This window comes from Hemitrygon akajei, chromosome 19, assembly GCF_048418815.1.
Source record: "Hemitrygon akajei chromosome 19, sHemAka1.3, whole genome shotgun sequence".
Lineage (NCBI taxonomy): Eukaryota > Metazoa > Chordata > Chondrichthyes > Myliobatiformes > Dasyatidae > Hemitrygon > Hemitrygon akajei.
In genome coordinates, this window is record NC_133142.1 from 15,393,306 (window position 1) to 15,418,653 (window position 25,348).

Sequence of the window (25,348 nt, forward strand, 5' to 3'; positions counted from 1 at the left end):
TACAGGAATGAAAAGGTTATCATATGAGGAACGTTTGATGGTTCTGGGTCTGTACTCACCAGAATTTAGAAGGATTGGGGAAGGGGGGTGGATTTTATTGAAACCTTTCAAATGTTGAAAGGCCTAGATGGCGTAGATGTGGAAGGGATGAAAAGAGACCACAGTCTCAGGATAGAGGGGCGTTTATTTAAAATAGAGATGCGGAGAAATTACTTTATCCAGAGGGTAGTGAATTTGTGAAATTTGTTACCACAGGCGGCTGTGGACGCCAGGCTGTTGGATGTATTTAAGGCAGCGATTGATAGGTTCTTGACTGGGCACGGCATCAAAGGTTACAGGGTGAAGGCTGAGGCGGGGAAAAAAGGATCAGCCAAGATTGAATGGTGCAGCAGACTCGATGGGCCAAATAGCCTAATTCTGCTCCTATGTCCTATAGTGATGGAGAAGGAAAATGAAAAATGGGAAGGCACATCCATAGAGAATCTTCAGGCAACAGGTTATTGGAGTTTGAAATGTCTGACATCCCAGGAGTCATTTTTCATTCTGATATCCCAACTCACAATGACAGCAGTTGAACTTCATAGTAGAGAGCCAGCTTGGCATGTTATATTATTGAGCTTGCATCGCTGAGGTGGAAGTTGCGATGCAACTTTGGAATTGGATCCACAGATAGATGCTGCAGATAATCATCCACTGCATGACTCACTAGATGTTAAGGTAATTACACATTCCATGTTGGAGGAACGTTGGCCAAAAGTTGCAGAGAAAGCACGGAGCTGAAACCCTGGACGGTGAGATACAAAGCCATTTTCCAAGTTAACCATATAACAATCACAGCACGGAAACAGGCCATTCCGGCCCTCCTAGTCCGTGCCGAACTCTTAATCTCACCTAGTCCCACCTACCCGCACTCAGCCCATAACCCTCCACTCCTTTCCTATCCATATACCTATCCAATTTTACCTTAAATGACACAACTGAACTGGCCTCTACTACTTCTACAGGAAGCTCATTCCACACAGCTATCACTCTCTGAGTAAAGAAATACCCCCTCATGTTTCCCTTAAACTTTTGCCCCCTAACTCTCAAATCATGTCCTCTCGTTTGAATCTCCCCTACTCTCAATGGAAACAGCCTATTCACGTCAACTCTATCTATCCCTCTCAACATTTTAAATACCTCGATCAAATCCCCCCTCAACCTTCTACGCTCCAATGAATAGAGACCTAACTTGTTCAACCTTTCTCTGTAACTTAAGTGCTGAAACCCAGGTAACATCCTAGTAAATCGTCTCTGCACTCTCTCTAATTTATTGATATCTTTCCTATAATTCGGTGACCAGAACTGTACACAATATTCCAAATTTGGCCTTACCAATGCCTTGTACAATTTTAACATTACATCCCAACTTCTGTACTCAATGCTCTGATTTATAAAGGCCAGCGTTCCAAAAGCCTTCTTCACCACCCTATCTACATGAGACTCCACCTTCAGGGAACTATGCACTGTTATTCCTAGATCTCTCTGTTCCACTGCATTCCTCAATACCCTACCATTTACCCTGTATGTTCTATTTGGATTATTCCTGCCAAAATGTAGAACCTCACACTTCTCAGCATTAAACTCCATCTGCCAACGTTCAGCCCATTCTTCTAACCGGCATAGATCTCCCTGCAAGCTTTGAAAACCCACCTCATTATCCACAACACCTCCTACCTTAGTATCATCAGCATACTTACTAATCCAATTTACCACCCCATCATCCAGATCATTTATGTATATTACAAACAACATTGGGCCCAAAACAGATCCCTGAGGCACCCCGCTAGTCACCGGCCTCCATCCAGATAAACAATTATCCACCACTACTCTCTGGCATCTCCCATCTAGCCACTGTTGAATCCATTTTATTACTCCAGCATTAATACCTAACGACTGAACCTTCTTAACTAACCTTCCATGTGGAACTTTGTCAAAGGCCTTGCTGAAGTCCATATAGACTACATCCACTGCCTTACCCTCGTCAACATTCCTCGTAACTACTTCAAAAAATTCAATAAGGTTTGTCAAACATGACCTTCCACGCACAAATCCATGCTGGCTACTCCTAATCAGATCCTGTCTATCCAGATAATTATAAATACTATCTCTAAGAATACTTTCCATTAATTTACCCACCACTGATGTCAAACTGACAGGTCTATAATTGCCAGTTGATTGTTGCCCCTTTTCACAAGTAAAAGAGGAAACCATCAGTAAACCCTCCCGTGTCTCCATTATCAGCTGTGGCACAACACACTTTTCCCAGTGAGTTACTTCCCCAAATAATTACAAAGCATCTCCCATTTAGAAACATAGAAACATAGAAAACCTACAGCACAATACAGGCTCTTTGGCCCATAAAGCTGTGCCGAACATGTCCTTACCTTAGAAATTACCTAGGCTTACCCATAGCCCTCTATTTTTCTAAGCCCCATGGAGCCATCCAGGAGTCTCTTAAAAGACCCTATCATATCATCCTCCACCGCCATCGCCGGCAGCCCATTCCACGCACTCACCACTCTCTGCACAAAAAACTTACCCCTGACATCGCCTCTGTACCTACTTCCAAGCACCTTAAAACTATGCCCTCTCGTGCTAGCCATTTCAGCCCTGGGAAAAAGCCTCTGACTATCCACACGATCAATGCCTATCATCATCTTATATACCTCTATCAGGGCACTTCTCATCCTCCGTTGCTCCAAGGAGAAAAGGCTGAGTTCACTCAACCTTTTCTCATAAGGCATGCTCCCCAATCCAGGCAACATCCTTGTAGATCTCCTCTGCACCCTCTCTATGGTTCCTGTAGTGAAGTGACCAGAACTGAGCACAGTACTCCAAGTGGGGTCTGACCAGGGTCCTATATAGCTGCAACATTACCTCTCGGCTCCTAAACACAATCCCACAATTGATGAAGGCAAATGCAACGTACGCCTTCTTAACCACAGAGTCAACCTGCGCAGCAGCTTTGAGTGTCCTATGGACTTGGACCCCAAGATCCCTCTGATCCTCCACACTGCCAAGAGTCTTACCATTAATACTATATTCTACCATCATATTTGACCTACCAAAATGAACCACCTCATACTTAACTGGGTTGGACTCCATCTGCCACTTCTCAGCCCAGTTTTGTATCCTATCAATGTCCCGCAGTAACCTCTGACTGCCCTCCACACTATCCACAACACCCCCAACCTTTGTGTCATCAGCAACTTTACTAACCCATCCCTCCACTTCCTCATCCAGGTCGTTTAGAAAAATCATGAAGAGTAGGTGTCCCAGAACAGATCCCTGAGGCACTCCACTGGTGACCGACCTCCATGCAGAATATGACCCGTCTACAGCCACTCTTTGCCTTCTGTGAGCAAGCCCGTTCTGAATCCACAAAGCAATGACCCCTTGGATCCCATGCCTCCTTACTTTCTCAATAAGCCTTGCATGGGGTACCTTATCAAATGTCTTGCTGAAATCCATATACTCTACATCTATTACAATGTGTTTAGTCACATCCTAAAACAAAATCAGTCAGGCTCATAAGGCACGACCTGCCTTTGACAAAGTCATGCTGACTACCCCTAATCATTTTATGTCTCTCCAAACGTTCATAAATCCTGCCTCTCAGGATCTTCTCCATCAACTTACCGACCACATATGCAAATTTGCTTAAAGCAGAACGGATTAGCATTATGCAGACTAGGCAGGAATTGTATAGATGTGCAACGCCAATGTGTGGTTAGTACTGGCTGGACACAAAATAAAATCACAAGAGAAAATCTGCAGATGCTGGAAATCCGAGCAACACCCACAAAATGCTGGAGGAACTCAGCAGGTCAGGCAGCATCTGTGGAGAAGAATGCAGTTAAGATTTCAGGCCTCAAACCTTCAGCAGGACTAGAGAAAAAAGGCTGAGGAGTAGTTTTGAAAGGTGGGGGGAGGGGAGAGAAGAACGGCAGGCGATAGGTGAAACATAGTGGCGGAGGAATGAAGCAAAGAGCTAGGAAGTTGATTGGTGAAAGAGACAGAAGGCCATGGAAGGAAGTTGGGGGGGAGGGTGGAAGGAGCACCAGAGGGAGGCAATGCGTAGGCAAGGAGGTTACATGAGAGAGAGACAAGGGGATGGGAAATGGTAAAGTGGGGGGGGGGGGGGGTGTGTGTTGAAGGCATTGCTGGAAGTTTCAAAAATCGATGTTCATGCCATCAGGTTGGAGGCTACCCAAATGGAATATAAGGTGCTGTTCCTCCAACCTAAGTGTGGCCTTACCCCAACAGTAGATCATCCTGGGTCACTGTTTGAAACTAACACTGCAAAGGTGATGTGTGACTACATTATATAGAACAAGGGTTACCAACCCTTCTTACGCCATGGATCCCTAACGTTAACTGAAGGGTCCATGGACCCCAAGATGGGAACCTCTGGTCCAGAATAACTGGGTTAATTGTATATTCCAAACATAACAGCTATCGTGGCTTTTTAAAGGGGATAACTACACTCACTTGCCCATCCATTAAGATGTTGTCACGGCCAATTATCCCACCTTAAGGACTCTTCATCTCGTTTTTCTCACTGTTTATTGCTATTTATTTTATATTTGCTTTTGCACAGTGTGTTGTCTTCTGTACTCCGGTTGATCTTTCATTGATCCGGTTGTAGCTACCATTCTATGGATTTGCTGAGAACGCCCACAGGAAACTGAATCTCAGGGTTGTATGTGGTGTCATGTATGTACTTTGATAACAAAGTTTACTTTGAACTTTGATTAATCCCTCCACTTCTTTGAGATCAATCTGTTTTCTAGGAGGTAATTGAATACTGCCTGAGGAGAGATTGCTAGAATTGACGTTTTGATTTTTATTTCACACAAATTTTGTTCCCTATTATGACTCTAGTTGCTTCCTTGCTGGTTTATTTCCTCCTTGTGCACAGCATGAATCTCCTTTATGCAAATGCCAACACAATATCTGGCTCTGCGTGGTGGGAGAGGTGTCTAACTGGTGGTAAAACCAACTGTTAAAAAGATGAATATTCACTCATTTGTCAAATTTTTCTTAAATCGTTAAAGGAAATAGCAGCCACTACACAACTCAGTATTGAATTATTTCAAAAATGTGACTTTTTACATTGGGCAAATTTCAGTAGAATGATTGATAAGTACAGATTTCTAATATTGGTCAATCTCACTTTGTTTCTGGTGATACATATATGGTTCATTGAACACAACACCTTTCTTGAACCTCACCCTACCATCTCCTCAGGATCTACTGGGTGTTTCCCCATCATCCATTATCTTTTTCCTAGGCTTTCTTTTGGAAGAGGAATGCTTTGCTTCCACTCTGGTTTTGTGAGTTCTCAGGAAACTGGAGAAGTTAGTTTGGAAACCCCAGATAGTATAGCAGTTGACTAATGGGACAGGCAGATGGATAGTATACAGAGTCTACACTCCTCTCACTACTTGCCCTGAGTTTCTTTGTGTTCCCAATGCATGGACTCAAGCTTCTCAGAACTATTCCAAAAAACAACTCCTCTACTTTGAATAAGTACGAACTAGAGAGTCTAGGGAGCTGCTGGGGAGATTGGATTTCCTTTCAAAAAGGCATTGAGCATAATATTGAATCTATAAATATTAAAGATTAGCTTTATTTGTCACTGTAATGCCCTGGTTCACATTTTTACTGCTATGCTATAGGCATTTCATTGAGCAGTTCTGTACGAGCAGTCTGTTCCGCTTTCAGCCTCTTTGGGTTACTGTTGAAGATAAGGGATGGTGAGGAATGTGTGTCATCCAGTCAGGATGGTGGAACTGGGGGGAGGTTTTTGTCAGGGACACTAAGGTTGGTGTTTGTTCGGTGAAAGATGAAGAGAGAATACACTGGAGAGAACGGGTTCTGGGATTCGACCCGGTGGGGGACCATGATTTGAAAGAGCCAAGCACCAAGATTGACAGAGGATCCGTGAATATCGGTGAAGTGTTGAGCTCCAACGGTTTAATTAAAACAGGCCCTTTTTTTTTCTTTACTAACCCTTGAGTTAAGATTCATAAATATAATTTCTTTAATCATATGCAGTGTGCTGTCTATTATTTCGTGGCACTAATTTGTAACAGGGTAGCCAATTACACAGCATTCACACAAACCAGGATTTGGGGTGGGAGAGCCGTCTCATTCTCACGGGTTTGGCAGGACCAGAGTGCGTCTTCACTAGACTTACATGGCCGAGGAAACCAGTGGGATTTCATCATGGACAGCAAAACATCGAGGGTATGTGCAACCTCAGCACTGATGTTGTTGGCCCAGGAGAGGACAATGTCATTGGTTTGCAAACATCCTTTCCCTCAGCTAGCCAAAGGGCTAGAGGCACATTGAAGTTGGTCTTGAATTTAGTCATCAGTGTCTGCCTTAGCCGGAGCAGTGTCTGATATATGGGAAGCGGATCAATTTTTCAGAGGCTTGCAATTTACTTTTATTGTCAGAGATTTATTGTAATATGCTGTGGTGGCAGGTTGGCACCCTTTCCTTATGTTTTGTTAAGCTTCTTTTCGCTACATCTTATAACAAACAAAAATGAGCTCAGGATGGATCAGTCATAAGCGCATTTATTTTACTTGCAGCAAGGGAAGACTAGCACCGCACAAAAGCCAGTGAAAGCTTCAAAAAAATGGATAGCATAGTCACTCTTTTATACACAAGTGTTAGCTACTGTGCCAGTTCAAGTACAGGGTACATTCTGTTTCATCTGCTTAATCAGTAACTGAATCCACTTGTCTTTCTGGAGTTTGTCATATACTTAAGATCCATCAGCATAATGTTGCATGAACACTATTAACAAAGTGCTCTGGCACAATACAGGTTCCATTTTGTTACTGCAAGTAAAGTACAATTAATGAACCAGTCAACAATGGCCTGGAGCTTAGCCTCAGACTCGGCACTACTGCAGCTCGATGGCAGTGGTTGGGGTGAGCTATTTTCAGGAGATTACTCATTGAATGGTTCCCCGTTACCACAGTCAGACCTGCCTCCTGTCTTGAAGGTGGTCACAACTGTGGCATCTCTAAGGTCCCTCTAATCTCGCATCTTCTTCCCAGATAAGGACAACGCGAGTATTGATTTGTAACTGAAGTTCTTCCCCCAAATTGGCACAACTTATTTCCAGTACTTTTGCTCAAGCCTTGTATTCAACAGTTTGAATTGATGGAATAAAAACACAAAATTCTGGCAGAACTCAGCAGGCCAGACAGCATCTATGGGAGGAGGTAGTGACAACCTTTCGGGCCGAAACGTCATCACTACCTCCTCCCATAAATGCTGTCTGGCCTGCTGAGTTCTGCCAGCATTTTGTGTTATTATTTATTTCCAGCATCTGCAGATTCACTCGTGTTGCCTTTGGACTGATGGAAGCCTACTTGACTCAGAATGACCATTTGGTATAGAACACTAAGATTTGTGAAAAAGATCATATTAAAAGGGAATAGTGATCTGACACTTTCTCTATAAATTGAGGAATAGAAGAAGGAGAGGGCCATTGGGCTCCTTGCTCATGCTCGGCCATTTCGTTACGATCATGACCTCAATGTCACTTTCCTAAAGCAACTGTCCTTCCATTGATACCCCTATCCAACAAAAAGTTACTGATAGTTGCCTTGAAAGTGCTGAGCTGATGAACCTTTACATCTTTCAGGGGTACAGAATTCTGAAGATTTGCTATCCTCTGGGTGAAGAAATTTCTTCTCATCTGAGTCCTAAATAGCTGACCCCTCCAATTGATACTTTGACCCCTGATTCTGGATACCTCACTTCACATTAGTAGAGTAACTGATGACTTCGACCATCTTTATTGATTGTTAACTGTAATTCATTTTATCTCATCTGAAGTTATATGATTTATGCTAAATGGCATACATTTCTACATAATTATAAGTTAAGGATTATTTGTTGGTATAGAAGACAGAATAAGTTATTCTGCAAAGTTTAATAACGTGTTGCTGACTGATTTTTTTTAATTAGTGCAATAATTGTACTTTCTTCCTACCTCTATTCAATGGAATTTAAATATTTGGTGAAGGAAATCTTAATTTTAAATTAAAAATTCAAATAAACCTGCATTCAGAATATGATACATCGAGGTATCATTTGTGGTAACTATTCGGTGGCACATCAAAATGTTTATGTCTGTGTTGAGAACATCCTTCTAAATTCTAAATGAGTGCTGTCTGGACAAGAAACAAATTTCAATTCCACAGTCCACCAAAAATATTCCACAAAGAAAATCTGGCGTTTGTCTAGCACTCTTCATGACCCTTTCAAGCCATTATAAGTAGTTCTAAAGTGTGCTCACTGATATAAGGTAGGAATGTGGAAAAACATGGTAGTGGAGCAGTTAGCGTAACACTGTATCAGCGCCATCAATCGGACAATTGTGGTTCTGTTCCCGCCACTGTCTCACCATGACCACGTGCTCTGCACGTTCTGGTTTCATCCCACATTCCTAAGATATACGGGTTAGGTTCAGCAAGCTCTGGGAATGCTATGTTGATGCCAGAAAGCGTGGTGACACTTATGGGCTGCCCAGCACAATCGTCATTGATTTAATTTGACAAAAACAATGCACAGCCGTCTGTGGCAATGAATTCTACCAATTCACCACTCTCTGGCTAAAGAACTTCCTCCTCATCTCTGTTCTAAAAGGAAGCCCCTCTATTCTGAGGCTGTGTCCTCTGGTCTTAGACTCTCCCACCATAGAAAACATCCTCTCCACATCCACTCTATTGAGGCCTTTCAACATTCGATAGGTTTCAACGAGTTCACCCCTCACTCTTCTGAATGCCAGTTAGTACAGGCCCAGAGCCATCAAACACTCTTCAGACGACGTGTTTCAACCCTGGAATCATTTTCATGAACCTCCTTTGAACCCTCTCCAGTGTCAGCACATCCTTTCTAAAGGACTCCCAGGTGCCTTTGCATCTCAGATTTTTAAATGCTCTCTCCATCAATGAGCTGTGTTGCTCATTGAAGCTAACAATGCATTTCACAACTAACATGCATTTCTGATGTCGATGTGACAGCTATTCTTTCTTTCTAAAATTTAGTGTGCAGTGAGTTCTTGTGAAAAGCAATACGATGACAACCAGATTATCTAAGACCAGATGATCTGTTTTTAGTGATGTTGATTAGAGCATAAATAATTTCTTTGACCCTGAAGATAAATCCACTGCTGTACGAAGTAGTGACATGGGATCAATTCCGTTTGCCTAAGGCAGAAGCTTGGGCCTTGTTTTATCCTCTCAATCAAACACAAGAGGGAATGATGCAGTCCCTCAACACTGCTCTGCTGCATCAATCTAGGATTTCCTTTTCAAGTCTCTATGATGGAAGTCAAACCTTTATGGTTCAGAGAGACAAGATTTCTATCAATTGATTCTCATCTGGCACAGTTTTATCTGAAGCACCAATCCTGATTTTGGGCAATTGGGTTAAAATCTTTCCTTAGAAAGATACCATCTAATTTCTACTTCAATGCCTTGAAGGTCCAGAAATCTGAACACTTAACTGGATAATATTAGAAGCAATTTGACATAAGATCATTTAAAATGATGTGAATTTTTTCAAAAGCATTTGTTTTCTGATGTGAATGAGCTGAAGATTAGCTTCTGCTTACTGATGTGTACAGGTGTCTCCCCCACCTTTACAAAGGCAGAGCGTTCCTATGAAACCTTTCTTAAGTTGAAATGGCGTAAAGCGAAAATCCTCCTTGTAATGCGAAAACAGGTTACTAATGTAGGTCTTCTGTAAAAGCGAAGTGGCGTAAAGCGAACATTCGTAAAGAGGGGGACATCTGTATTCCAAACTAGATGTAATTCCATTTGAGCCTGCCATAGAACAGTAAAGTACAGGAACAGGCTCTTCAGCCCACAATGTTGTGCTGAACCAACTAATTTAGCAACCAAATGGTCAATTAAACTAATACCTTCTACCAACACAACATCCATTTCCCTCACATTCATGGGCTGGTCTAAACATCTCTAAAAATTCTCTAATGTATCTGCCTTTACCACCAGCCCAGGCTGAGTGCTCCAGGCACCCACCACTCCTTGTAAAAACAAAACTTGCCTCTCACATCTCCTTTGAAATGATCCCCCTCTCACCTTAAATGAATGCCCTCTGGTATTAGATATTTCAACCCTGGGAAAAAGATACTGTCTGTCTACTCTATCTATGCCTCTCCTAACCTTGTGAACCTCTATCAGATTTCCCCTCAGAAAACAACGCAGGTTGTCCAGCCTCTTGTTATAGCACATGCCCTCTAATCCAGGCAGCATCCTGGTAAACCTCTTCCACACCCTCTCCAAACCCTCAACATTCTTCCTACAATGGGGTGACCAGAACTGTATGGAATATTCCAGATGCGGCCTAACTAGAGTTTTATTAAGCTGCGGCATAACTTATTTCTTCACACTACCTTTTTGCCCTGGCCAAAGCAGAAACAGGTTTCCAACCACAATCAGCTGGAAGTTCAACACCCTTCACTGGGCGCCACAGCTGTATAACAGTTAGCATGACGCTATCACAGCTCAGGGCATTTCCAGAGCTTGGAGTTCAGATTCAGCGCCATTCTGTAATGAGTCTCTACGTCTTCCCTGCGGAATGCGGGGGTTTTTCCTGAAGTGCTCCGGTTTCCTCCCACAGTCTGGAGATGTATCAGGTAGGTTAATTGGTCATTGTAAACTTGTCCCAGTATTAGGTTAGGGTTAATCGGATTTGTCAGGGGGTTGCTGGGGTGGCAAGACTCAAAAGGCCAGAAGGGTGAATAATAATAAAAATTCTTCAGATCAAGAGAGAGGCTTTAGCTGCAGTGTTCAACATAAATAATGGATTCTGTGGTGAATATGAAGGATATGAAGGACCTGGTTAAGAAAAAAGGAGGTGCATGGCAGGTAGGAGCAAATGAGGTGCTTATGGACTATAAGAAATGCAAGAGCACACTTAAGAAGGAAACCAGGAGAGATTAAAAAAAAGGCATGAGGTTGCCCTAGCAGATAAGGTGAAGGAGAAACCCAAGAGCTTCTGCAGATATATTAAGAAGATAAGGATAGTAAGGAACAAAATGGGTCCTCTGGAAGACCAGATTGGTTATCTATGCCTGAGGCGCAAAGAGATGAGGGAAATCTTAAATGGACTTTTTGCATCTGTATTCACTCAGGAGACAGTCACAGATTCTATAGAAGTGAGGCTAAGTAGCAGTAAGGTTATGGACCATATACAGATTACAGAGGAGGTGTTGCAAGGTCGAGGCCGAGGACAAATCCAAGTGCAGGACACAGGCGCAGAGGCAGAGTTGTGAGGCATTAGCACCATCGCAAACGGGGAACCAGTATGCAGGAGAGTCTTTACACAGAGACAAGGTTTACACAGAGTATCCAGGAAATGATGCAGAGCTTAAAACTGACAGTCCTAAGGAATCAGGAAACAAGGTTTACTCACACTAGAGTCAACAAACAAACTGGCAAAGTATGGCTGTGACACCAGAGTTTTATCCTATGTCCGCTAATGGGAACCAGGTGTGCTGTAATTAGTGGAACTGGGAATGATTGGAAATCAGACGAGGGGATTAAGGCCCAGTTAAGGAGGTAATAGCAAGATGGGAAATTGTTGTTATTGTTTGTCATCTATATCAGTGATCTGGATGATAATGTGGTGAACTGGATCAGCCAATTTGCAAATGACACCAAGATTGGGGGTGTAACATACATAGAGGAAAACCGTCAGAGTTTGCTGCAGGATCTGGACCAGCAGGAAAAATGGGCTGAAAAATGGCAGATGGAATTTAATGCAGAAAAGTGCAAGGTGATGCCCTTTGGTAGGACCAACCGGGTAGGTTTTACACAGTAAATAGTAGAGTATTGAGGAGTGTGGTAGAACAAAGGGATCTGGGAATACAGGTCAGTTATTCACTGAAAGTGATGGCACAGGTAGAAAGAGTCATAAAGAAAAATTTTTGGCACATTGGCCTTCAAAAACCAAAATATCAAGTACAACAGATGGGATGATATATTGAAACTGTATAAGATGTTGGTGAGGTCTAATTTGGAGCATTTTGTGCAGTTTTAGTCACCTACCTTGAGAAAAGATTTAAATAAAGTTCAGGGAGTACAGAGAAAATTTACAAGAAGGCTGCCAGGTCTGAAGGGCCAGAGTTATATGGAAAGATTGGATAAGTTAGGGCTTTATTCCGTGGAAGTTAAAAAGCTGAGGGAAGATTTGAGATAGAGGTGTACAAAGCTGTGAGGCGTATAGATAGGGTAAATGTGACACGCTTTTTCCACTGAGGTTGGCTGGGACTACAACTAAAGGTTATGGATTAAGGATATAAGGTGAAAAGCTTAAGGGGAACTTGAGTGGAAACTTCTTTACTCAGAGGGTCATGAGAGTGTGGAACTAGCTGCCAGTGCAAGTGGTGCGTGCAAGCTCAATTTCAAGGGCATTCATTTAAACCAGGGGTGTCAAACTCATTTTAGGTCACGGACCGGATTGAGCAAAATGCAGCTTCATGCAGGCCGGATCAGTCGGACGCGTGCGAACGCAGCTTTCGTTGTCTCCGTTTTTTCAGCCTGCTCTCATGTGTCTCAGTCTCTGCTATAACTACAAAGTGTTTCACTTTACAAATTCCGTTTCTTATGAAGAAGACTGCCGAATAAACACTAAAAACCCTGAAAACCCGGTACCTGAATAAACTCAGCATTAGCCATATCATACGCCATAGGCGCTTCGATTACTGGGGCCAGCTTTAATAGTAATTAGATATTATCTCACGGGCCAAAGATAATTCCACCGCGGGCCTTGAGTTTGACATATATGATTTAAACTAATTGGTGAAAGGATTAAAAAGCAGTTGACAAAGTTTGCAATTCCTCTGCTAATTTCCTTTAGTGACTTCTTAAAAGATGTTTTTGTAATGATGTCTCATAAAATCTTATTGAGACCCTTTTCTGCATTCTGAGGAAATTATTTTACACTATACACACTCTAAATTATTCAATAATGATAATATATTTATTAATTGAAGCCTTTTTTTCATTGTGAGGAATGAGCAGACTCATTCTGGTTTGCAAAAGATAACAATCAGTAGGTCTTTTTAGAAGAATGGGGTCACAAATGTACTGAAACCACAACAATTGAGTAGGACAATGTCGAGGAGATTGAGACATGCAATAGACTGCATATTCTGGAATGCGGAGGGATAAACAATAAGCTGCAGGAAATCAATGTGACAAGCAGCTTCAGTGGGATGGGGTGAAGGAGTGGAGGGGTGGAAGGAAGTAAATATTGGCCTTTCAGGTCGAAACCCTGCACAAGCTTAGAGATTGAGTCTGAATCATCATAACCCGTGGAGATCCTGACCACATCAAACAGAAACCAGTTTTCGAAGGTGAAAAAGTTCTTTATGGAAGTAGTTCAACAATGCAGTGACTTGGATGCTAAAGTAGCTGGTTTTGAGTTTATCTGTTCCAAATCTATTAGACTGTTACACGATCTCATGTGGAAGAGAAACACCGGCAAACAGAACTGCTTTAAAAACTGACTGAGTGGCAGGGAGCTGTCGAGATAATGAGTAGATGTCCTCAGTAGCAGAATGCCACCAACAGGCCCACAAGGATCTCTGGCACAAGAGGTACTGCAGATGCTGGAAGATACTGCAGACGTCTCAGCCCAAAACATCGACTCTTTACTCCCATCCATAGATGCTGCCTGACCTGCTGAGCTCCACCAGCACACTGTGTGTATTCCACAAGGATCTCTATTAGGAATAGTAGATAACATAACATTTAAGCAGTGCAGACAGAAATATAAACTTACAAAATGCCAATAATGAAGTAAGTGAATGGGCAAAAGCTGTGGCTTTTATGGTATGTCTCATTGTTGACAGATATAAAGTTCCCAATTTGTATCCCAAACAGTATAATATATTTCCAAAATATTGCTGAGCTGTTAACAGTGCAGACCAAAAGTTCTTTGTAGCCAATGGATGGGGAGAAGGTTGATCTATCCCAGTAAATCATTAAAATCTCATGACTAGGTTCAGAAAGGAATCAAAAATGTTAAGGGAATTCTGAAGTGCAAGTAGCTAGAAGTTACGTCAGGATCAAAACCAGGGTTATCATCATTGCCTTTTATAATATGAAATTTGTTGTTTTGTGGTAGAGGTTCACAATGCCACAATTAGACATACCTATATAGTATATGACAATGAGTATTCCAGGCACTACAAGAGAGCACCTATATCTGAAAGGCACCTGCCCTTGAAGAGTTAGCTTGTAATTATAGATTAATTAGACTAACTTAGTCTATATTACTCTATAACTTAGAATTAAAATTTAATATTTTTTAGTCAAAGTTGCAAAGGTTTTTTGTAGAGCTTTGTATTGCGAAGCAAGACAGAAACCAATACTGTTCACTAAGAAACCTGTAGCTAGAGAGCACAGTCCAGAGAGGAAGTAGTGGAGTGAGGAACTATGATGAAGGCACAGTTCCATTTTGTGAGCATTAATTACCTTTAATCCTGAAATTGATTAACTTTGTTAATTGACATTTTAAAGTATATAAAGAAAAGAAAGAGTATAAAACTAACAGATCAGCCGTAACTTTCCTGAATTGGACAATTGTACAGCTGAATTGTTGAGGATATTTTCAACCTCTCACTGCTACAAGCAGAAGTTCCTATTTGCTTCAAAAAGGCAACAATTATACCAGTGTCTAAGAAGAATAACGTGGGCTGCCTTAATGAATATCACCTGGTAGCACTCACATCGACAGTGATGAAATGCTTTGAGAGGTTGGTCATGACTAGACTGAACTCCTGCCTCAGCAAGGACCTGGACCCATTGCAATTTGCCTATCGCCACAATAGGTCAGTGGCAGATGCAATCTCAATGGCTCTCCACACGGCTTGAGACCACCTGGACAACACAAATACCTATGTCAGGATGCTGTTCATTGACTATATCTCAGCATTTAATACCATCATTCCCACAATCCTGATTGAGAAGTTGCAGAACCTGGGCCTCTGCACCTCCCTCTGCAATTGGATCCTCAACTTCCTAACCAGAAGACCACAATCTGTGCAGGTTGGTGATAACATATCCTCCTCGATAATGATCAACACTGGTGCACCTCAGAGTTGTGTGCATCGCCCACTGCTCTACTCTCTATATACACATGACTGTGTGGCTAGGCATAGCTCAAATACCATCTATAAATTTGCTGACGATACAACCATTTTTGGTAGAATCTCAAGTGGTGACGAGAGGACGTACAGGAGTGAGCTATGCCAACTAGTGGAGTGGTGCCCCAGCAACAACCTGGCACTCAACGTCAGTAAGATGAAAGAGCTGATTGTGGACTTCAGGATGGGTAAGATGAAGGAACACATACCAGTCCTCATAGAGGGATCAGAAATGGAGAGAGTGAGCAGTCTCAAGTTCCTGGGTGTCAGGATCTCTGAGGATCTAACCTGGTCCTAACATATCGATGTAGTTATAAAGAAGGCAAGACAGTGGCTATACTTCATTGGGAGTTTGAAGAGATTTGGTATGTCAACAAATACACTCAAAAACTTCTATAGTTGTACCGTGGAGAGCATTCTGACAGGCTGTATCACTGTCTGGTATGGAGGGGCTACTCCACAGGACCGAAAAAACTGCAGAGGGTTGTAAATCTAGTCAGCTCCATCTTGGGTACTAGCCTACAAAGTACCAGGACATCTTCAGGGAGCGGTGTCTCAGAAAGGCAGCGTCCATTATTAAGGACTCCCACTACCCAGGACATGCCCTCTTCTCATCGCTGCCATCAGGAGGAGGTACAAGAGCCTGAGGCACAAGATACAGGGTGACTCTTGTGGGCTGCCCCCACCCAGCACATCCTCACACTGTGTTGGTCGTTAGCATTAGTGAGGTGATGTTCATTATAAAGGACCCCCATCACCCAGGACATGCCCTTTTCTCACTGTTACCATCAGGTAGGAGATACAGAAGCCTGAAGGCACACACTCAGCAATTCAGGAACAACTTCTTCCCCTCTGTCATCTGATCTCTGAATGGACGTTGAAGCCATGAAAACTACCTCACTACTTTTTTATTTCCTAATTTTTTGCACAACTTATTTAATTAAACTGTAATAATTATAATAAACTCTGAATTAAAGTACAGTCGGCCCTCCTTATCCACGGGTTCCGCATGCACAGATTCAACCAACCACAAATCAGGAAAACCCGGAAGTTCTCTCTCCAGCACTTGTGGTTTGAGCATGTACAGACTTCTTTTCTTGTCATTATTCCCTAAACAATACAGTATAACAACTATTTACATAGCATTAGGTACTATAAGTAATCTAGAGATGATTTAAAGTACATGCAGTCTTTAAGTTGAATTTGTACCTAAGTCGAAACAGGTACATCCGGTATTATAGCATCAGTTAGTCAAACGTTTGTCTTAGTATATAATATATATTTTACCTTTCTATGCATGTTAAACACTTAAGCAACATATGTATTTCAATAATTAAACCACTATGTTGTTTAGAAATAATTGTAGCTTTCATCAGGGCAGGGCCTTTCACATGCTTCATTATTCTCACTTTATCCTTTAAAATTGTTCCAATCGTTGACCGACTGTAGCCTAATGCTTTTTCAATGACCGATGGCGTTACACCTCTTTCCGGTCGCTTTATTATTTCCACTTTATTTTCAATCGTGATCGTTTTCCGTCAACGGAACAGAAACACTGCGGATTCAGCAGCAACTGCAGGCGGCTGATCTGGAGCTCCCCTGGGTCCTAAAGTCCACCCGCACTGAGGCAGGTTAAATAAGGGACTTGAGTATCCACATTTTTTGGTATCCGCGGGGGGTCCCCGGAGCCAATCCCCCATGGATAAGGAGGGCTGACTATATATATTTTTACTGTAATTCAGTTTTTTCACTCTATTATCATATATTGCATTGTACTGTTGCCACAAAGTTAACAAATTTCATGACTTATGCTGATGATATTAAATCTGATTCTGATTCTATATCTCTTCTCATCTTGTACACCCCTCTCAAGTCACCTCTCATCTTTCTTCTCTCCAAAGAGAAAAGCCCGAGCTCACTCAGCCTACCCTCGTAAGACATGATATTCTGATGATCCATTATGAAGGAATGCCAAACTTGTTTGAATTTGATCATGGGATAATCCCGTGATGATCAATATCTCTGTAACTAGATCCACATATTTCTATCATTTTTAGAACTCCATTCATTCTGACAGATTTAGAAGGATCAATGGCTTCTGAAATAATGACCCCACCTTTTCAATAGCTGGTACAATCTCTTGTGGTCTCATTAAAATGAATGGGAGGTGACTTCAGGGACATGACAAGGGGAGTGCTTTATTTGGTTTAGTGATATTGTGCACTCGTGCCATTTTAATGTTTGGTTGGTTCCGCACAGATCTTTAGACACAGCAAAAACAAGTTAATAACTAAAAGTGGCAGTGGAGCATTCCAGAAATAGGGCAAAGGTCAATTGCTGTCACACTTCATAATGTCACATTTATTGCAGAACCAACGTAGGCTAACTGAGTCAGAAGTCAGTGTAACTGAGCTGAGCGGCTCCAGAGAAATGAGTTTCGGTACAGCAATTGTTTTACTGTATTTTTGTGTGTAACCTACAGATCTGTACAATAAGGAAGCTTGGAAAGCAAATTGCAAATAATTATTTCGTTTTAGGATGCCAGACTGATTGAAATAGTGATATTTTAATTTTAGAAATATGAGTTCTGATGTCAACAAAAAAAAAGAATGATTCAAATATGACTTAATAGATTAGTAACTAGCTCTTACAAACAGACTAAAACGAAGATCACTAGCTAACAATGTTGTTCCTTTTCTCTCCTTGTGGCACATCGGGTGGCATTTTTGCTGTTTCTTTAGCATTTGTCTGTTTTTACAAGGCCGAGTTGCTAGCTTGATGCTCCAGCATGGATGGGAAGCATGCAAGGAGCCACCTGGTTTCGAACCCGTACCATTCGCCATTGAAGTCTGGTGTTAATGCCACTACACCACCAACCAGCATAAAGAACAACAATGTTCAATTATATATTTCAACTCATTAGGGATTTATTTATTTATCTATCTATTTATTTATTTATTGATTGATTGAGATACGGTCCGGAATAGGCTCTTCCAGCCCTTTGAGCCATGCTGTCCAGCAACCTCCCCTTTTAACCCTAGCCTAATCATGGGACAATTTACAATGGGCAATTAACCTACCAACTAGTAGGTCTTTGGGCTGTGGGGAGAAACCAGAGCACCAAGAAGGAACCCATGCAGGTCATGGGGAGAACATACAAACCCCTGGATTGGTGGGATTGTTGCTTAATTCTTCTGTTAGATACCAAGGTTCGGTCAAAGGCCTTTCTGATAATTAAAGAGTTGCAGATTCAATGTTGTGGTTTTTGATTGTTTTTTGTCAGTGTTCAAGTCCTTTTTAACTAAGCAGCTGTTTTTATTGTTTTTACAGGCAGAATTTGCTGAGATTAATCTGATGGCTCAGGCTGACGGTACCTGTACAGTCGACATGCAAGTTTTTCGAAATGGCACCAGAGTTGTCAGGTGAGACATGAGACTGTACAAGTAAAGCTCCAAGGGAACCATGTGACTTGTCTGCTTTTCATTAACGGCTCCTCAGTAAATTACCTTTCCAAACCAAGTCTTGCACTGATGGATTTGGCTTTTCATGTAACACTTCATCACCTCCTAATGAGGTATGTTGTAAGATGAAAAACAAGAAAAATTAGCTGTGAATATGAATAATATCATTTAAGCTAGGCTGTGTCAATAATAGGTAAAGTGCAATTGGTGTTTTTACAGTTTAATAAGAATATCATTGCATTGTTTTAAGCCATAGTTTGGAAATTCTGTATATGCATTTTGCTTCCTGTTGGCAAAATGGCTAAAATATCTGCAGATATAGCAAAATTCTGTTTGTTCAAGTGCTATTTGAAGGAATTTGAGATATTTGTTTAAAAAGTTATGAAATAGTATATAAATCTTATTATTTTTTTCTGGCACAGTTAGTGAGAGTACTGGTACACATTAAGCACACAGCAGACACTTCCAAGAATGGGGCAAGAGGTGTCTGCCATGTCTATCAACTGGATAGTTGTGAGGGGCTGCACTCCTTTGTCCACAAGGCTTTTGATTGCTCAAAGTGCATGACCTCAAGGTTCTCAGTACCATCCCAACTTCTCCAATTTGAGAGGCAGTGAGGCAGAAACTTGGACTACAATTTGGTTTTGGGGAATCCGGCCTCAGGCATGGAGACCGCAAGTGCTGTCCAAGTCCTGATGAAGGATCTTGGCTCAAAACATCAACTGTTTACTCTCTTCTGTAGATGCAACCTGGCCAGCATTTTGTTGCTTTGGATTTCCTGCATCTGCAGATTTTCTCATATTGAAGACCTATCAAATATAACCAATTGAGTATAATTAAGGCCATAATGCTGGGAATGTTGGTTTGGGGGACAACAGTGTTGTTAGTTCACCTATCCTTCCAGTGAGTTTGGAAGATTTTTGCAGAGGCGACTGGTAGTATTTTTCCAAAGTCTTTAAGATGCCTACTGTAGATAGTTCAGGCCTCAGAAGAATGTAGGAGGGCAAGGATCACTGGACCATTGGAGATCATGAACTTTGTGTCATGGATCTTCAATGCTCAAAATTTCAAAAAGCCCAAAGTAAATCGGTTATCTAAGTACGTGTATGCTACCATATACTACCATAACTGGTGGCAGGGTGGAGTTATGTCTCTACCAGAGGAGGTGTAAGACTCTCCTTTCCGCCACTAGCCCACAGGTCACCCTCGGGCAAGGTGAAGCACCTGCTTAGCCACCTGATTAGTGTCATGTGAAGCCATGGGAGCAAGTGGTGGATGGTCATATGCACTGTTGGTACATATCACACATGCTGGCAGTCAATCTCTGAAGACTATTGATAACAACTGGGGTCACCCAGCTTATAAAGTCACTGCCCAGAAGAAGGCAATGGAAAACCACCTCTGAAGAAAAATTTGCCAAAAACAATCATGGTCACGAGGCCATGATTGCCGATGTCATATGATTGGCACATAATAATGATGACTACCCTGAGATTCTTTTTCTTGTGAGCATTCAGAGTAAATACAAAGAAATACAACAGTATCAATGAAAAGCCACACACAAAAAGACGGAAAGACATCCAATGTGCAAAAGACAACAAACAATGCATATACAAATAGAGAAAAAGCAAAATAATAATAATTTTTAAAAAGCAATAAATATCAAGAACAGGAGATGTGGAGTCTTTGAAGGTGAGTCCATAGTTTGAGCCAGAAATTAATGAGTGGAGAAAATAACAGTCCTGGGTGATGTTTGGGTCCTTGGCATTTCATGTGAGAGGAAATTTTAAGCAGGTAAAGTTTGCTTTACAGATGACACGTCCACTTTATGAGATGATGCAGTGCAGCGATCTGCTCGTTGTTCTCCATTGTAAATGAAAAACTTGCTGGGGCAGCGCGGTAGCGTAGCGGTTATGCAAAGCTTTACAGCAGCCAATGATAAGATTGGAGCTCAGTTCCCACTGCTGTCTGTACATTCTCCCCGTGACCACATGAATTTACTCAAGGTGCTACAGTTTTTCTCCCACATTCCAAAGGCATACTGGTTAGGATTAGTAAGGTGATGCCTGAAAGCATAATGACACCTGTGGGCTGTCCAGCACAACTGGCTGATTTCATTTGACGCAAATGACACATTTCACTATCTGTTCCGATGCATTTTTGACAAAGAAGCTAATAATTAAAAATCCTTAAGAGCCTTTTTCCTCAGTCAACCAAAGGTTGCTGGCACGACTTCTTAACCAAGAAATAACTCTTCAGATATGGGAAGAGATCCCTGACCAACAGAGTTCCACCATGAACCTTGGTTACCGGGGGTGTAATGCAGTGCCCTAGAGCCAGGTTGATTGGGACTTTTGTCTTGAGAGATGATCCTCTCCTGTGCTTCATTGTGGGCATGTCAAATGGAGCTTTTGAGCTGTGCATAATGAACAAGCAAATATAAATAAGAAACTGCAATGACATCTGTAGTACCCTGGCTTTGACGGGAACTCATGACTGATTTTGGGACAGCACAGTTACACAGCGTTCTACAGTACAGTTGACCTGGGTTCAATTCCCAGAAAGTTGTACATTCTACCTGTGACTGCATGGGTTTCCTCCGGGTGCTCCAGTTTCCTCCCACAGTTCAAAGATGTACCGGTTGGTAGGTTAAATGGTCATTGTAAATTGTCCTGTGATTAGGCTGGGATTAAATCATGGGGTTGCTGGGCGGCATGACACAAAGGGCTGGATGGGCTCATTCTGTGCAGATGTCAATAAAATAAATAAATAATACAGATCAGCACCAAGTCCTCTTCTTTATGTCCATCAAACCAACCTAAAAATCATCATGAGCATTGCTGCGAGAAGATCAACATTGAAGTTCTCAAGGACCCCACAAAGGTGGCTCATCTTGGGTAGCACCTCAGACGTTGTCAACACTCAGGAGGCTCAAAGTATCCTCAGCTCTTGGGCTGCAGGAAGTCCACCCTAATTGACAACTTGCAAAGAGACTTTTGGCTTCTCTAACACAAAAAAATCAAAACTGATAAATGAAACTGACCAGGAGATTGAGGAGCTAATGTAAGGAAAATGTAAGATGTTTCTGGATTGAAAGCTCCACTTTTTCTTCAAGGGGAAAGAGGAAAAGAAGCAGCTTCACTGGCACCTGAAGGCAGAAAATTAATGATGCAAAAAATTATGAGAAGGAAGATAGAGAATAATGCCAGAGGCACAGCAACCGCTGGCAGCCATGACAGCTTCATCCACCTATGGTCCAAACACCCAAGGCCCTTTCTCACTGAGAGCTAAAAAATGGAAGCGAACTCATTGCCAGTCTTTTCCCAGGAAGGAACACTCTGAAACTCTCCTCGGTGATGGCTCCGCCCTTGAGATGAGCACCTTGATGACTTCCCACAGCAATCCATTCACTCCAGGCTTGCCATCAGCCCTGATCAAAAAGAAGTTGAAATGCTGATGTCCCAGAAAAAAAAACAATAACAAAAATGTGGGGGAGCAGGCACATTCCTGCTGAAGTTCTAAAACATGGGCAAGAAGAGCTCCAGTCTCAACTCCACATCCCATTGTTCATGCCTGGAAAGAGGAAGATGCTCCAGAAAATCTCTGAGAGGTCATAATTGTGACCCTCTTCAAGAAAAGAGAGAAGTACTTCTGTGATATCTTCAGGGATGTCCTTAACTGTTTGTCACAGTGTTCTAACCCATCTTCTCCCAGTGACTGAAGAGCAGTTTCATTAAGCAGAGTGTAGATTCTGCCTGTCTCATAACACAAAAGGGACGATCTTCACTATAAGAGGAATACCAGGAGAAGTACCTTTCTTACATCACTAAAGCCTTTGATTCCATCAGTGAGATAATTCATCACTTTTTTTTATGTTCTCTGTGTGATGGCAAACTAGCCTGAATAGTAACCAACAGGTCTACAGCAGGGTCCGTCCCAGTGAAGACTGGAGAAAAGGCAAGCAAGGGGATTGGGGCTGACTGGAAGTCAGCGTAAGGAAGGTGTATCGTCTGTTAACATTCAACCAGTTTGGCAGAGCTGCTTGGGTAGGCTGCAGTGACTAATCTTCTGAGGATCACATTTTGCAGAAACGAAACAATTTATATCCAATGGAATGTGAAGCTGATCCTGTTTCCCCATCCGTGGTTACAAAAACTGGCATGTGATGAATTCCAGGCGCACACATGCTGAGGCAGACAAACTTTGCAGAATCTCTAGGCAGACGAGGAAAAGCCTGAAATTGTTACTTGATTATAAGCCCAAAGGCATCCTTATTGTTGATGGAAATACTGTTCTGTGTACTGGCTAGACACAAGCAGAGCATTAAATTCCAGCTAAAAGAAATGGCCAAGGCAGAATTGTCAAGGAACAAATCATGTAATTGTCACTAATAGGGCAGGGGTTGGTATACAGTGTAGAGTAGAGATAGAAGGACCCCTTTACCCTTGCACAGCCTATCACATCATACACTAAAAGGTTCAAGGTTCAAAGGTTCGCTTATTCTCAAAGTATGTATGCAGTATGCAGCTCTTGAGGTTCATCTTCTCCAGATAGCCAAGAAACAAAGAAAACCGTAGAAACAAACTCCTCAGCACACTAAAGTCGCCCAATTTCAAACTGCAATGGCAAGAAGAGCATCAACCACCCCCCATGCAGAAAAACAAATTGGTGAACTGCGAGAGCATCAAACCTCAGCCCCTCCCAACAAAAAAACATAAGATTCGCACCAAAATTAAATCGTCTCAGGTGGCAACCAGAAAGAACGTGTGAAAACACAGAATTTAAAAGACATACAACCGAAAAAGAGTCCAGTCCAATCCGTAAATCACAGAACTTCGCCTCAAGGGAGAGGGAGACCACTCACACGTAGAGGTAGAGCAGCAAGGGAGATCGTCACACATAGACATCTTATCCAACTACATCAGGCAATAGATCATCACCCATAGACACCTTATCCGGCAACATCATGTGCCAATATCTTACCCCTTTTTTAAGGTTGTGTTTGCCTGTGATCTGATTCAGCCTTTTCTTTAATAATGGCTAGTTACTCTGACCAAAATTTCCTGTTCCAAAGCAGAAATATTATCTCAGAAGTTAATAACTCCAAGGTTCATTTTACAATCAGAACATTGAACAGTACAGCACAGCATAGGCACTTTGGCCCACAATGTTATACCGACCTTTTCATCTACACCAAAAGCCATCTTACCCTTCCCTCCTCATAACCCTCCATTCTTTATTTCAACCATACATCTATCAAAAAGTCTCTTAAATCTTCTTAATGTATCTGCCTTTACAACCAGCCTGGCAGTGTATTCCTTGCCCCCACTGCTCTCTGTTTAATAAACCTACCTCTGCCATCCCCCAAACATTACAATTAAGACTTTCATCAAAAACTGCCCAACAAGCAGCTGCGAATGTGACTGAAATTAGTGTATGAAGTCGGCCAGGATCACAGACTTGTAGAATTCTAAAATGATACAATATGTCACACCAGCTCCAGCTAGTTGTTTTCCCCCCATTCTTTCCCACTGGCCATGCAAACTCATTCACTTTAAGCCTTTTACTAATTTCCTTGAAAAGTTAATATTGTAATTACTTTCACAGGTTTTCTGAAAATACCTTTCAGATCATAACAACTCACAGTGTATCCTTTTCACCGTATCCCTTTTGCCTGGCACCTTAAATCCATGACCTTTGATATTCAATATTTCTGCTACAAGAATCATAAGCCTTTTACTTAAACAATAATAAAGGTGTTCAACATCTCTTTCAATTTCTACTTTTAATGTGAGTTTCTTAAGAGACGTTATTTTGATTGATATGAACTTATTTATCCAATTTGTACTTGAGAGTTAATCACTTTGAACAGCAAACTTGGTTGATAAAACATCTCTATTAAGTGCAATCACAAATAGAAGTAGTACCAGTCATGTGATCACTCAAGTCGAGTAAGGCGTTCTCCTAAGGAGCTGTCTCTGGTCCTCTGGTTACTATAGAGACCGATCCAAGATCCACATATTCTGGTGCCGTGTGAGCAAGAGGAAGTGGTGGCTGTGGTTAGTGAGTGGGTCAGGTACTTAGTTACTGTCTGTAATGCCGCTGACATTTAGGACAGCAGTGAAGATCCTCCAGCTCTGTCTGTACAGAAGGATTCTTCATTGCTGTTCCTGTAACAGTTGTTTTATGACCTGTCAGGGTTATTAACCCTGAGCTGAGCTCCCGAACCTGGAGGACTGGTGGACCACTCTTGGTTTGGCCTCTACCCTTTGACCTGTTTAGCATGGGTGACCCTACAAGAGCTAAAGCTCAAGGCCCTGACTCCAGCCAACATAGTTCTCCAGAACATTGAAGCACGCAAGCCTCCAAACCCAATGACGAGGTTGTGGTCCTCTTGGTGGACTGGGTCTTGTAGCTGATAGAAAATTTCACATGTTTAGAACATTAAGAACCACATGTTGGGAGAAAAAAATTGATATAAATGAGGGAATGAAAAGTGTTTCCTTTCATGACCTTTGGACCTTTATTCCTACCAAGATGGTGACATTACAGATCCAATGAATATGAAGATTCAAGAATTGGAAAGTGTGGTCAAGATAACTATGAGGGTCCAGTAGAGTTTATCTCCTGAAAAGAA

The 25,348-nt window shown here is 41.9% G+C and overlaps 1 protein-coding gene across 1 annotated transcript in view; it reads left to right on the forward strand.

The window, feature by feature from the left end:
* Positions 1–25,348, forward strand: part of syn2b (synapsin IIb) — a 365,015-nt gene that overhangs the window by 219,222 nt on the left and 120,445 nt on the right. Inside the window, exon 3 of the mRNA XM_073072112.1 lies at positions 18,581–18,672. Within this exon, the coding sequence (XP_072928213.1) occupies positions 18,581–18,672 (92 nt within the window). The remainder of the gene's footprint in view (positions 1–18,580; positions 18,673–25,348) is intronic.